The 14,690-nt window shown below is 41.2% G+C and overlaps 1 protein-coding gene across 1 annotated transcript in view; it reads left to right on the top strand.

Annotated features, from left to right (window-relative positions):
* Positions 1–14,690, top strand: part of Vps41 (VPS41 subunit of HOPS complex) — a 143,131-nt gene that overhangs the window by 11,420 nt on the left and 117,021 nt on the right. Inside the window, exon 3 of the mRNA XM_075970144.1 lies at positions 10,190–10,294. Coding sequence (XP_075826259.1) covers positions 10,190–10,294 — 105 coding nt within the window. The remainder of the gene's footprint in view (positions 1–10,189; positions 10,295–14,690) is intronic.

The raw sequence follows: 14,690 nt of genomic DNA, 5'->3' as shown, positions 1-14,690 counted from the left end.
ACAGATGATCGCATCTGTCTTGGGATGAACACTTTTCCATTTCCCAGTCTTACCTGTCTTTGGAACATGCATTTTCATGGACTCTTACCCATCATGGGTTTCTTTACTCAGTTTGAATCGCTGTCTATTCCAGGAATAGTATTTTAAGACATCACCAAGTAGGCTGAAGAACCTTTCTTCATCCTGTTCTCCTTTCCCTCTAAATCTTATTACTATCAGATTTTTTTTTTAACCCTTGAGCTTTGGAAGTCAGGCATTTGCTTTATATATTTTCATTTCTGTGTTCAAGTGTTCAAACTTTCATTTTTAAGTAGAGTTTTCAACAATGTGTTGTAACAAGTTGCCTGATACTTCTATCATTTCCTGAAATTCCACATTAAGTGGATTCTTAAGTTATGGAGAAGACTTGTTAGCAAGTTTATCTCAAGGTCTTATTTTCTTGACCTTTTTTGAGAATTTCATCTAGTCACACCTGTTGATAGTCTTGAGAGAGCAGAACTCTGATTTACATATAGATATATTTACATATCTATATCACTTCCCCAAGGTCTTCCTCCTCCAACTCTTCCTGCGTCCCCTTTAACTCCTTAAATTCGTGACCTCTTCTTTAATTACTGTTGTTACATATATGATTGTTATGTGTATGTAGAAATATATCCTACTGAGTCCATTCTTTTTAGCACTGCTCTATGTATATGTGTTTAAGGCTGATCACTTGGAATTAGACAGTGTACCAGAGAGCAAGATAGTTCCAAGCGTGTGATAGTGGCACTTACAACTCTGGTCCTAACCAACAGCCATCCAATTCTACTTAAGCCCTGTTTAGTAGGGTGGAATTCATGCCTGGTACAGTAAACCAAGCCAACTACTCATGTCTTGTGAAGTAAGTCATAGACTCTAGATGAGAACATACTATGTCCACTTTCAACTAGTATAATTACTAACTGCACTGTATAGGCCTGTCCTTATATCCTTATACACAGATAAGTGTAGTTCTCAGCCTTCAGCAAGCTCTTGCTTTAATAAATATCTGAGAAAGGAACACTGTCTTCTATTGTGTGTGATTTTTATTAATTTTGAAAAGTGAAACCAAACGAAAAGAGTTTGACAAGGCAGGGTTGATATAATTGGGAGTTACACTAGGTGACTAAGGACCAGAAATGAAATTTTATGAATTAAAATATTTGTTAAAAACCAACACATTTCTTGAACAACCAAAAACCAAACCAAGCCAAAACAAAAACCTTCAACATATTAGTTTTTTTTAAATCTTTTAATTTACTTATATTTTTTATGTATGAGTGCTCTGCATGTACACCTGCAGGCCAGAAGAGGGCACCGGATCTCATTACAGATACTTGTGAGCCTCCATGTGGTTGCTGGGAGTTGAACTCAGGACCTCTGGAAGAGCAGCCACTGCTCTTAATCACTGAGACATCCCTGCAGCCCTCAGTACATCAGTTTTAAGAGGAGAACCAAGGACAGAGAAGAGCATCATATGTGGGCTGAAACACTGGGGCCTGCTGTGGATGAGTGAAGGGTCTATTAGCCTTGTAAGTTTATACAAGCAGCTGAATGGCTAAGTTTTTTTTTTTCGATATTTTTTAAACATGATGACTTTGATGCAGTTTAGTTTCTTCACAGTTCTGAGGCCTGTAAACTGTAAACATATTACCAGTTTAATAAGTTAAATATATTAAATTTTTAGTATTAAACAGTAAAATTATTTTTTTTTTTTTTTTTTTTTTTTTTGGTTTTTCGAGACAGGGTTTCTCTGTGGCTTTGGAGCCTGTCCTGGAACTAGCTCTGTAGACCAGGCTGGTCTCGAACTCACAGAGATCCACCTGCCTCTGCCTCCCGAGTGCTGGGATTAAAGGCGTGCGCCACCATCGCCCGGCTAAACAGTAAAATTAAAATGAATTGACAGCTGAAGCTATTCAAAATAATATGGAGAGTGAGAAATTAATCTTAAAATGAAATCAGCTTCTAGGAATTTCAGCCATATGGAGAGCTCCCTTTTAGTTTTGTTGAAGTGAAAACCAGTCATTGTAAGAAATTAGGAGAAGTTATTTTTAAATCAGAAAATTCACCCCACAAAATCATTTATCTTACGTTGTACACAGAGATTCTGAATCATTTATTGAAAATTAAATTGCTTTTTTTTAACTCATTAATTTTAACACACAGGTTTTTATGATTTTAAAAAATGCTGCAAGATCCCTGATGGCAGTAGGCAGCAGAAATGCTGTAGGTCCCAAATGGTGGTAGCAGGCCATGTGGTGGCAGGCAGTGGGCTCTGGGAGCAGCCAGTCCCAGGCAGAGACGGCTGCTGGTCCCTGAGCAGTGGCTGGTCCCAGACAGGGAGACACATGGCTGGCGGGCAGAAGACAGAGACATGGATAGGCATGACTTGCAGAGTGAGGTTGAATATTTATTCAGGTGGTTATGGGGGGAAGGGGAAAGGGGAGGCAGAGAGAGAGAGAGAGAGAGAGAGAGAGAGAGAGAGAGAGAGAGACAGACAAAGTTTAGGTGGGACTGGTCATCAGCGGCATTGATATGCAATTAGCCATGCCTGCGAAGCATTAAGTCTCTGCTAAAACAGCCTTTACAAGGATTTAACGTTTGTTCTTTTTCATATAACAGGGTACACATTTTAACATAATGTTTTTGAAAATTGAATTTATATGGCCTTTGCTTTCTATCTCTGTTAGAAGAGGAGGAGCAACATTTATAGAAATTTATCTAAAATTTCAGTTTACACTGCCTTCCCTCTGTTTCAAGCCTCCTCTTTCCCTCTTAAGAGTAACACACCTTCCAGGGTTTCTATGACACCTGCAGTTGCTTTGGCTCCTAATCTCTGCTTTGGAGTGTGGAGATCTAATTGAGGATACCTTAAGGAAGCTGCTTGCTAAACTTGGGTCTTCTGCTGCTACAGACGTTTGTTTTGACTGGTCTTTATTGGGTAACCACAGTTTTGTTAGGTGAAGTTCAGAACAATGAAAAGGCATAAACTCTGCTTCTAAGGATCTTGTGATCACCAGAGGATATTGGGAAGAAAGGAAAAGAGGGTTATGTTGGCTTTAGTGGCGGAAATTGTCCACCCGAATGGCATAGCTTGAAGATTGGTGAGGTTATTCCATATGGCTGGGAGGAAATGAAAAGCTTATTTGCTTTTCTCATTTTCCTCCTCTTCTATATATTCTTATCGCTTTCCCAATATAAAATAAATGATGAGAGTTGATCCTGTTTATGGTATGTGGCGTAGGGCATGGGAACCTTCACCTTGTTTTTTTTTCTCCTTGAATTGAACATGAAATTCTGGTACTACAGGGCAAAGGAGAGAGCAGGTTTATGAAGCCTGCCTGACTGGTGCATCTTAAGCAGTGCTCTTCAATTATTCCAGGCTCAACTTCTCTTCCCTTTCCTAGTTAGAGTATTTGAGTGAGGAGCGAGGCTCCAAAAACGGGGATTTCAGTTCAGATGATGGAGTTTGAACGATACCGAACAGTGGAATTTATTTTTATTTTTATGGAAATAGCATTTATTTCTATAAGAAATGAAGTGCATGTTTGTTTTAGAGTATATTGGCCAGACAGCAGAGCAGTGATTCCCCCTCATGTGACATAGGTCAGGTTATCACCCCTGTCCATAGATGAAGAGTAGGAAGCTGAGAAAGGTACTATTTGATGTGTATTCTGGTTTTTTCCTACCGAATACACTAAGTTTCTGGAGAGAAATTTGCATTGTGCAGGGTGTTTTATGATATCTTTCACCTGACAAGCATTCGGAAAATACTTCCTGGGAGTGATGTTAATGTCTTTAACTAAGTGGTGTTTGACTTGGGCACCATGGGGTTTTTGAGTGCTTTGGTTTTTTTGGACAGGCTGTACATTGTACATTATTTCAAACCCACTCTGACCTCTGCGGAAGCTGGGAGCTGCCGGTAGTAACTTCTTGCCACATGTCCAAGTTATGGCTAAAGTGGCGTCAGGCACTTACTAGGGAACAGAAGCCCCCTGATTGTGAGTAACTCGCCAATATGTGTTTTATGCTTTAAGGGTAATGGTGTGGCAGGAGGGATGAGGTGTGTGTGTGTGTGTGTGTGTGTGTGTGTGTGTGTGTGTGTGTGTGTGGAGGGTGAGTACTGGACGAGAAGACTGGAATTGGGGGCCGTTTTAGGGGTGAAGTAGAGATCTAGTGCAGTGGAAACTCTGGGGTCTCGAGGTTGACCTTTGTGAAGACAGTTAGGAATGGGAGATGCGGAGCCAGACAAGGTCCTCATTGGAGGGCCTGGGACACCAACCCAGCCACAAAACCTACCTGCGGTTTGTTCTGCCTGCAAGATGTGCTGCAATAAAGGTGGCACAGAATTTGTGGGAATGGCCCACTAGTGACTGGTCCAACTTGAGACCCACACCATGAGAGGAAGCCCACACCTGACGCTGTCTGGAGGGCCAGGAACCAGAGGCTGGACAGCTCAGAGACCCAGGACCAAACCAAGCATGCCTGACCAAAAAAGAAAAAGAAAAAAAAAGTCAATGTAGTGAGGCCTAACTCATTTCTGCTGTACTCATAGACTGGTGCCTAGCCCAATTGTCATCAGAGAGGCTTCATTCAGCAGCTGGTGGAAACAGATCTTGACCCACAGCCAAACATTAGATCGAGCTCTGGGATTTCCATGGAAGAGGGGGAGAAAGGATTGTAGGAGACGGGTTAAGAACACCACAAAAACCCGCCCACAGAATCAATTAACTAGGCCTCAGAGAGGCTCACGGAGACTGAACTGACAATCAGGAAGCCTGTATGGGACTGACCTAGTTCCTCTGCATATATGTTATGATTGTGTAACTTAGTGTTCTTGCGGGACCCCTCTAACAGTGAGAGCAGGGACTGTCTCTGATTCTTTTGCCTGCTTTTGGAACCTTTTCCCTCCTACCAGGTTGCCTCGTTTAGCTTGATATTGAGGTATGCGCCGTGCCTTATTGTATATTGTTATGCTGTGTCCAGTTGACATCCCTGGGAGGTCTGCTCTTTTCTGAAGGGAAAAAGAGGAGGAGTGGATCTAGGGGATAGGAGAGGCGGGGGGGGGGGGGGGGACTGGGAAGAGAGTCGGGAGGAGAGTCGGGTTGGGATGTAATAGATGGGAGAAGAATAAATGGCTAAATAAATAAATAAATAAATGGTGTGGCTTGGGCATTTATATGTGGCCACTGGCAGTGGGACCAGGATCTAACCCTAATGCATGAACTGACTTTGTGGAGCACATTCTTTCTGGAGAGATACCTTGCTCAGTCTAGGGAGTGGGATGGGGGTGTGGGGGTGGGCTTGGTCCTGCATCAACGAAGTGCTGCATCAAACTTAGTTGACTTCCCAGGGAAGGCCTCACCACCGATTCTGTGGAGCAGAGGAGGGTTGGGGTGCGGGGAGGAAGAGAAGAGGGGAGTTGAGATTAGTATGCAATGAATGAATGAATGAATGAATGAATGAATGAATGAATGAATAAATAGGGTGAAAAGCAAAGGCAAGAAGGGAGAAATATGACAAAACCTAAAACAAAACGACCCGTGTAGGTATGAAGAATCTTGGTGACTTTTCTGTATGTTTAAAAGAGCAGGCCTGTGCCATCTGTAGTAATTTATCAGTTCCAACTTTTAGTGTTTTTATGATTTTTTTCACATTAGCCATATTGCTTAAAGGATGAAAATGTAACATTAGCATCCATACAACAGTCAGCTGCTTGTCTGTCAGCAGCCTGATGGAAAGGCGTCTGGAAGCTGTGACCACAGTTGTTTTGTTACAGGTCGTTGTCTTCATGGCACTTTCCTAAGAAGTGTGGTCACTGAGGCAGCTGTAATACCTTATGTTATTGATGGAAAGCAGAAATTACTCTTTCAGCTTCATTATGTAGTTTCTTTGACATATTTTGATACTTTAGAAGGAGCTTTGGAGTCATCTTTCTTATCAGATGTTCATCTTTTCATATAAATAAACTGCTGCTTCTATAATAGAAGTATAGCACACAGTCATTAACAGCACAGCTTACCTTTTTAAAGAGATCTCATTCATTTAGTGCATTTGAGGGAGGGGCATTAGAGAATGAGCCTAAGGCCTTAGCCCTTGACTAACTCTGTGCCTCACCTGCCTTGTCTTTTCATAAGTTCCTTTCCTCACTCTAGATCTCCGCCACCCTTTCTGAAGGTGTTTCTTTTTGTTTGTTTTTGTTTTGTTTTGTTTTGTTTGGGTTTTCAAAACAGGGTTTCTCTACGTAGAGCCCTTGCTATCCTGGAACTTGCCTTGTACACCAGACTGGCCTTGAACTTCTAGAGATTTGCCTGCCTCCTCTGTTTCCTTAGTATTGGGATTAAAGGCATACTCTGTGTACTAAATTTGAAGGAGTCCTGTGTGCATGCACATTTATAGAGATCATAGTAAATGTGTTTATTCATAATATGTGATTTCAATTTGTTTCTGAAGCTTTGGATATAATAATCTATGGAAGTAGTTAGATCTGTTCCTTTAAATTATTTTTATGTGTTTGAGTTTCAAATTGTGTTTTGTTTGACATTGATTTCAATAATGCCTTTAAGAAATTCCTAATTTGTATGTTCTTTGTTTTCTTTAACAAATTATAATTGATCAGAAATATTAGCATATATCATGAATCCTCTATGAAGTAAAGTATTGGTAATGAGAGACAATTTAAAATACAAATATTCTGAAATTCAAATGTCCTGATATTGGATTTTGATAGTTATTTTTTATATATTGAACTTGTAAGAATGAGTACAATTTTGAGTATTTCAGTTTTCCTCAAGGTAATTAGAGTTCTAGACAGAATGTCCTAGAGGAAGCAAACCTTTATTTTAGACTTTCATACCTATGGTTGATTATTGATTTGCTTTTTATTAACACTTGGTTTTTACTGTGGAAAGTTGAGCTGTATGAGAGCAGTTTTTTGTTTTTGTTTTTTTTTTTTAAACACTGAGAAATTCTTTGAGGATGTTAGTGTCTCCCTATTGTATCCAGCTTTAAAACATTGGATATTTATTAAAAGGATTTGCCCCTAGTCAGATGTAGCTGATGACAGGAAACTAGGTAAAGCATTCATCTGATTAAATTTCCTAATGGTTCAGCTGCGGTGTCCTGGAAGGGGACTGGCATCTACACAGAGCGGCGGGTTGCCGAGGAGTGATTGCCTGGAGACGTTTTTACAGCTGAATCTGGGCTTTGTGTGATATCTCACCTTTTTTCTTAAGTCTACCTAATGTTAGTTTTGGTTTAGAAAGTTAAAGTTGAATTTAATAAAGGATAGTATTCAGAAATAAAAATTTAATTTCTGTATGAATAGGAGGACTAGAAAATTTCATGGTTGACACTTGATGCATGTGAAACTGGGGACTGAAATGACGACCTGTGTATTCTAATCATGTGCTGAGCTATGTTCCAGTCCTTATTCCGTGTTTTTGTTTTGAGAGGGTCTTGCTAAGTGAGCACTGTTGGCCTTGAACTCAAGTGTAGTCCAGTAAGCCTCAAGCTTGCAATTTCCCTGCCTCAGTTCCCAAGCAGTTGGAATATAGGTATATACCACCAACCCTAGTTAACATTTTCCCTCTGTATGTGAAATTCAAATCTTTATTTGGACCATAACAGTGTCCATAATGCATTGTATAAAATGTATTAATGTGTGAAACAAAGGTATTAATAAAAATTAAAATGTAGAATACTTTAGCTAAACTCAAGTTTTTGTATACTGGAATTTTCAATGTTGAAAATGATGCTGGTGTTGGTGCACAAGGGCAGGTGAAGTGCCCTGGACTTCGCTGGGGTGGTCATCCTCCCGGGACACACTGACAAAAGGAAGGGCCGCGGAACAGCTTCTAACAGAGAAACCCTTCAGAGCTTATTTGTTGTTTCCTGAGGTGATTTTCTCCTCTTAAGTTCAAAACTCAGCAAAAGTGACCCTGAAATGACATTTATTCTCAGATAGTGCTCTAGAATTTCATAGAATGGTTCAAGGATTTGTCTTTAATTAAAAGTGCTATACACTTAGTACGAGTCTGTGTTTGTTGAGAAATTGATTCTTTTTGAAGGGAAGCTGCAAACTTTCCTTGTATGGGTAAATGTCACTCTATTCATATCTTCACTTAGCTGCAAGTCAGTATGTGTTCTGTTCCACCAGGTTGTCATAGTAACACAGTAACTGTCATCTCAACTCAGACTGTTGATGGTTTTATTTGTAGGTTTGTAGGATTATTAAAATTTAACAAAATTATTGATTTGCTTTTTATTAACACAGAGTTATTTACCATGAAAGTTCAAGCTGCACGTTTTTTTTCTGTTTAATTTTTTTCCCCAAAATTAAAGTGAAACTAGATATTAAATCCTTGTGATTAAATTTTTTTTATTTAAAATGTAATATAGAGTCTGCAATAGCAGAATAACCTCTGTGAATTGTAGTTTTGACTCATTTCCTATTTTCTTTCTTTTGACAAGGAGGCAAAGAAAAAAGGCTTAAAATTCACCTTTAGCTTGCTCTTAAGTAAACATAAAGGATACCTGTCAGGAAAGCATGAAATGGTACATAAAGTGCCTAATACTGAGTTTTCATTTTATTTATGGTTTTTGAAACCTTGTGGGAATGCTTCACTGAACTGTGTTGTAAACGTATTTATTTTGGTATATTTATGTGAGCAAGATTACTTAGTTTTCACTTATAAATAAGGCAGGCAAGCCTTATTTACAGTAAGCTTCTCTAATGGTCCGTGGATGAGTGCTTTTATGCAAAATAGTTGGGAGGCTAGAATTAACTTTCTCATTGAGTGCACATTTGATGTCCACTTGAGCAACATGTGGCATCTTATTCTAAGGGCTGCTGTTGAGGATTCAATTTGTATTTAACACATTTCCCTTGGAACACAGTGCACCTGTATGACATCTAATGTTTCCTTTTGAGTGTCTCATTCTTCCTAGGAGATACAAAGGGTTTATTGTTTTTATAATCTTTCCAGTTTATTTTTTTAAAGACTTGATTAATTAGCTGTGTCATATATCAACACAGATCAGTCTGGGGATATTACAGCTTCCGTGTGGGTTTATTATTTTGTGGTACCTTTTCCTCTTCCTATGGAATACTGTGCATTATACTGTGTATTTTGTTGCTCTTAGTTCTCAGTCATGGAAAGTTAACAGTATGTGTACAGACCCTGGTAGAATACTTTGTTGCTCAAAAGCTGGTAGCTTGTATACTCTTGAGCTGAGGAATGTTCATTAGTGTTCATGAAATGTTTCTTTTAAACGTTTTATTAATGTTCTTGTAATTGTATGATGCCCCTCCCCACAGTCCTCACAGCCTCTTATTTATGTTCTTGTGTCCTCTCCTGCCACATTGAATCATGACTGACCCATAAGATCAGTAGAATTTTGTAGATGTGAAGTGTGCAACCTTGGAGGCTAGGCCTAACAAGGCACAAGGCTTTATTTTGTTCGCTCTTGGATGCATTCCCAGTGGGAGAAGCTGCATGCTTTTGAGGTGTTCAGGCGCCCAGGGAAAGCCTCATGAGTAAGGAAGTGAGTCTTCCCACCAAAGTCAACACTGACCTGCCAGCCGCTGTGTGAGCTGCTGTGGGGCCGATGCCTTCTTTTTTAGAGTTTCATTCATGAGCATAATGAATTTACATCATATCCCTCCTCGCTCCCCACTCCAACTCCTTTCCCCATCCCTCTCTCAAATTCATGTCCTCTTCATATATGAAGCGGTTGAGTCCATTTAGTGTTGTCCACAGTGCATGGGTGTAGGGCCGACTTCCTAAGCCATCACAGCTCTTGGTTTGGGAACTTTGTCTTAAACTTACAAATGTAAAATTATGCCTCTTTCAAATCACTATAGAGTTATAGCTATCTTTGATTTTTTGATTTGTAGTTATCATCATGAGGATGGAGAATATCTTAGATACTATACCACATAGTAAGGTTGAACATACAGTTATTTACAGTACAATAGTAGTTGAATTTATTCCTCCAGTGAAACCGTATATGTAGTTGGCAAAGAGAAACAGGAATCTTAACGTATATCTACAGTTGTAGTCTTTAACACTGAATGAAGAAATTGTCTCTTGCTATCCATAAGTACATTTTGAGTCATTCAGAACAAAGCCACAGTGACTACAGTGTTCCTCTGCTTTTCATGCAGGAAGAGAGCGAAGAGGAACCCAAACTGAAGTATGAAAGGCTTTCCAATGGGGTGACGGAGATTCTGCAGAAGGATGCAGCAAGCTGTATGACGGTTCATGACAAGGTAATGAGCACGCGAAGGGGATTGCACATGCCCAACATCTGTGTCCCTGCTATGGCAGAGGTCTCTCTGACATTCTGAGACTACTCTAGGTATTGGGTCAGACCCTCAGTCTATTCTTAAACAAAAGAATTGTTTATATTATAATAGTGGAGGCCGTGATTTCCCCCTTGCTCTCTTCTTCCCTGTGAGCCTGGGAGTGAGCCTTGGACCATCCTCACCTCTGATGTGTCCTTTGCCTTACGTTTTGTTGTTTCCTTCTCCAGCTGGCGTTTGTGCTTCAGATTTTATTCACTCAGTGATTTGATGATAATGTCTGCTCTTTTGCTTTTACCATAAACTCTCTCCTGTGAGTCTCCTGCCTTCTCTGACTGTCACGCCATGGCTGCTGAACTCTAGCTAACTCCTTGTTCTTCACAGATGAAGACTGATCTTGCAGTTTTTCAAACTCACTTGCTTCCATTGACTTCACTTTTTTTTTGTATTTTTTTATTAAAAAATTTACTTTTCATTTTACATACCAACCCCAGTTCCTCATCCCTTCCCTTCTCCCAACCCCTCACTTCCCCCCTAACCATCCCCCATCCACTCCTCAGAGGAACTTCTTTATGGTTGTCTTAGTCACCATAATCTATTGCGGTGAAGAGACACCATGACCAAGACAATTCTTTTTCTTTCTTTTTTTAGTATTTGTTAAGATTTAATTTTTTAATTTATTTTTTTAAAAAGAAAACAAACTATCTTTATTCATTACACATACCAATCCATGTTCCCACTCTTTCCCTTTCTCCCATTTTCTCCACACACCCTCCTACCCCACCCCCCATCCATTCCTCGGAGAGGGTAAGGCACATTGCTTTGGGAAGGTCCAAGGCCCTCCCTACTGTGTCTAGGCTGAGCAAGGTATCCATTCAAAGAGAATAGGTTTTCAAAAATCCAGTACATGCAGCATGGATAAATCCTTGGTCCTATGCTTGTTCCTTCCTAGTCCAGCTGGAGTTGGTGAGCTCCCATGAAACAGGTAAACTGTTTCAATGGGTGAACCCATCATGGTCTTGACCTCTTTGCTCACATTCTCACTCCTCCCATTCTTCAACTGGACATTGGGAGCTCATTCCAGTGCTCCAATATGGTTCTCTGCCTCTGTTTCCATCAGTTGCTGGCTGTTTCCATCAGTTCTATGGTGATATTTAAGACATTCATCAGTCTGACTACAGGGCAAGTCAAGATCGGGCCCTCTCTCCTCTATTGCTTAGGGTCTTAGCTGGGGCCATCCTTGTGGATTCCTGGGAATTTCTCTAGAGCTAGGTTTCTTGCTCACCCTATAATGGTTCCCTCAATCAAGATATCTCTTTTCTTGTTCTCATCTCTGTCCTTCCTCCATCTTGACTATCCAATTCCCTCAAGTTCTCCTCACCTCTGCCCTTCTCCCGTCCTCTTCCCTTTCTACTCTTCCTTCTCCCCCACCCCCATGCTCCCAATTTTGTCAGGCGATCTTATATGTTTCCTCTTTCCAGGTGGATCTATATATGTTTTTCTTAGGGTTCAAACCAAGACAACTCTTACAACAGAAAGCATTTAATTGGAGACTTGCTTACAGTTTCAGAGGCTTAGTCCATTATCATCATGACAGTGCACATAGCAACAGGCATGTGCGATCCTGGAGAAGTAGCTGAGAGCTACACCCTGATCTTCTGGCAGAGAGGTAGAGCCTGACCTGGCATAGGCTTTTGAAACCTAAAAGCCCAACCCCCAGTGATATTCTTTCTCCAATAAGGCTACACCTCCTAATCCTTGTAATGCTACTCCCTGGTGACTACACACTCAAATAGAGGAGCCTATGGTGGGGGGGCTTATTCAGACTACCACACTGGTGCATCTCCCACTGCCAGGGCTACATTAGAGATGATTTCAGTGCTGGAACTTGGTGATATTTGGCCTGCATCATTCTGTCTTCAAATCTTCATGTTCATTTCCACACAAACATAATTCTTGACGATGGTGTCCCAGTCTCTATTTTATTTTCTTGTTATCTGTCCTGTGAAATTATCCCGAATGTGCCAGTCTCCCTTCTCCATCTTCTTATCTCTCTAGTCGCAGTCTCAGTTTTGAATCCACTGTGCAGTGCGAGGTAGTCATGGCCCCAGGTCACCTGCTCCACCTTTGCTCTTTACTCTCCGAAGATGTCATTCTCTTTCCCGTGCCTTCCTCTCCCCATCTCCTTTTGCTTTCTCTTAGATTTTTACAGCTACCTTAAACTCATGATGTTGCTGCCTTGACCTCCTGAATGTTTACATTACAGATGTGCACCGGAACCCCCATGCAGTCTCATTTCTTTAAGGAAGTTAAACAATGATGCAAAGTCGGCCTCATTTCAGAGTGCATACCCACACTTACCCGCAGATTTTCTTCTTCCAGGTCAAGGGTCTTTTGTCTACTTTGGTTCTTTATCTCACAAAGACACCTTTGTCTTTTTCTTATATATTTGCTAAACCATAGAACATACTTAATATGAGCATTAGGTAGTTGCAATCTTCTTTATGTATTTATAAATGTTTTTTTATAGATAGCCTATTTAGGATGTTTCAGATAAATGCAGTCATAGCTTATCTGATTTGTTTTGCCAGACTTACTTTACTTATATACTGTTTAGAAGTTCCTATATGTCATAACAGGGATCAATACTTTACTTTTTTACTGCTGAAGAATAGTCTGTTGTATGGTCAGCCATAATTTCTGTATCCATTAGCAGAACTGGTGTACATTTTGATGTTTGCTGATTTTAAGTTGTGTGTTTCTCTTTTCAAAACTTCATCACAGCTGCCCTTTTAGTACCATCTTGGTCATTTCTGGTTTTCCCCGCTCTCTCTTCTACTTTTCCCGACATTCTTTCTAAAACTGGCTCCTCTATGTTTCATTTTTTTTTTTTTTTAAATTTTTTTATTGATAAAAGGAGGATAAAGAAAAGAAAAAAAAAAACAAATTTCCACCTCCTCCCACCAGCCGCCCATTTCCCTCCCCCTCCTCCCACTCTTCTCCCCCTCCTCCCACTCTTCTCCCCCTCCTCCCACCCCTCTCCCCTTCCCCCCACTCCTCTCCCCCTCCCTTTCCAGTCCAAAGAGCTGTCAGGGTTCCCTGCCCTGTGGTACGTCCTAGGTCCTCCCCCCTCCATCCATATCTAGGAAGGTGAACATCCAGACTGGCTAGGCTCCCACCAAGCCAGCACATTGCGTAGGATCAAAACCGCGTGCCATTGTCCTTGGCGTCTCTTCAGCCCTCATTGTTCGCCATGTTCCGAGAGTCCAGTTTTGTCCCATGCTTTTTCTGGTAACAGTCCAGCTGGCCTTGGTGAGCTCCCAGTAGATCATCTCCACTGTCTCAGTGGGTGGGTGCACTCCTCGTGGTCCCGACATCTTTGCTCATGTTCTCACTCCTTCTGCACCTCATTGGGACCTTGGGAGCTCAGTCCAGTGCTCCAGTGTGGGTCTCTGTCTCTATCTCCATCCATCGCCAGATGCAAGTTCTAGGATGATATGCAATATATTCGTCAGTATTGCTCTAGGGTAGGGTCATTTCAGGTTCCCTATCCTCAGCTGCCCAGGGAACTAACTGGGGACATCAGCTTGGGCACCTGGGAGCCCCTCTAGGGTCAAGTCTCCTGCCCACCCTAAAGTGGGTCCCTTAACTAAGAATTGTGGTTCCGTGCTCCCCTATCCAACCTTCCTTTATCCCGATCCTCCTGTTTCCCCAAGTCCACCCTCCTTCCCTTCTACCTTTTCTCTCCCCATCTCCCCTAACCCCCATCCCACCCCACCCCCAAGATCCCACTTTTCCCCCCCGGCAATTTTGTCTACTTCCCTTATCCAAGAGGATAACTATATGTTTTTCCTTGGGTTCACCTTCTTACTTAGCTTCTTTAGATTCGCCTATTGTAGACTCCGTGAACCCTATTTATGGCTAGAAACCAATTATGAGTGAGTACATCCCATGTTCGTCTTTTTGGGCCTGGGATACCTCACTCAGGATAGTGTTTTCTATTTCCATCCATTTGCATGCAAAATTCGAGAAGTCATTGTTTTTTACCGCAGCGTAGTACTCTAGTGTGTATATATTCCATACTTTCTTCATCCATTCTTCCATTGAAGGGCATCTAGGTTGTTTCCAGGTTCTGGCTATTACAAATAATACTGCTATGAACATAGTTGAACAAATGCTTTTGACATGTGATAGAGCATCTCTTGGGTAAATTCCCAAGAGTGGTATTGCTGGGTCCAGGGGTAGGTTGATCCCGAATTTCCGGAGAAACCGAAACACTGACTTCCACAGTGGTTGCACAAGATTGCATTCCCACCAGCAATGGATGAGGGTACCCCTTCCTCCGCAGCCTCTCCAGCAAAGG

The sequence above is a fragment of the Microtus pennsylvanicus genome, chromosome 4, assembly GCF_037038515.1.
Source record: "Microtus pennsylvanicus isolate mMicPen1 chromosome 4, mMicPen1.hap1, whole genome shotgun sequence".
Classification (NCBI taxonomy): domain Eukaryota; kingdom Metazoa; phylum Chordata; class Mammalia; order Rodentia; family Cricetidae; genus Microtus; species Microtus pennsylvanicus.
Note: the sequence above shows the minus strand (reverse complement) of the source record. Positions and strands in the feature narration are given on the sequence as shown.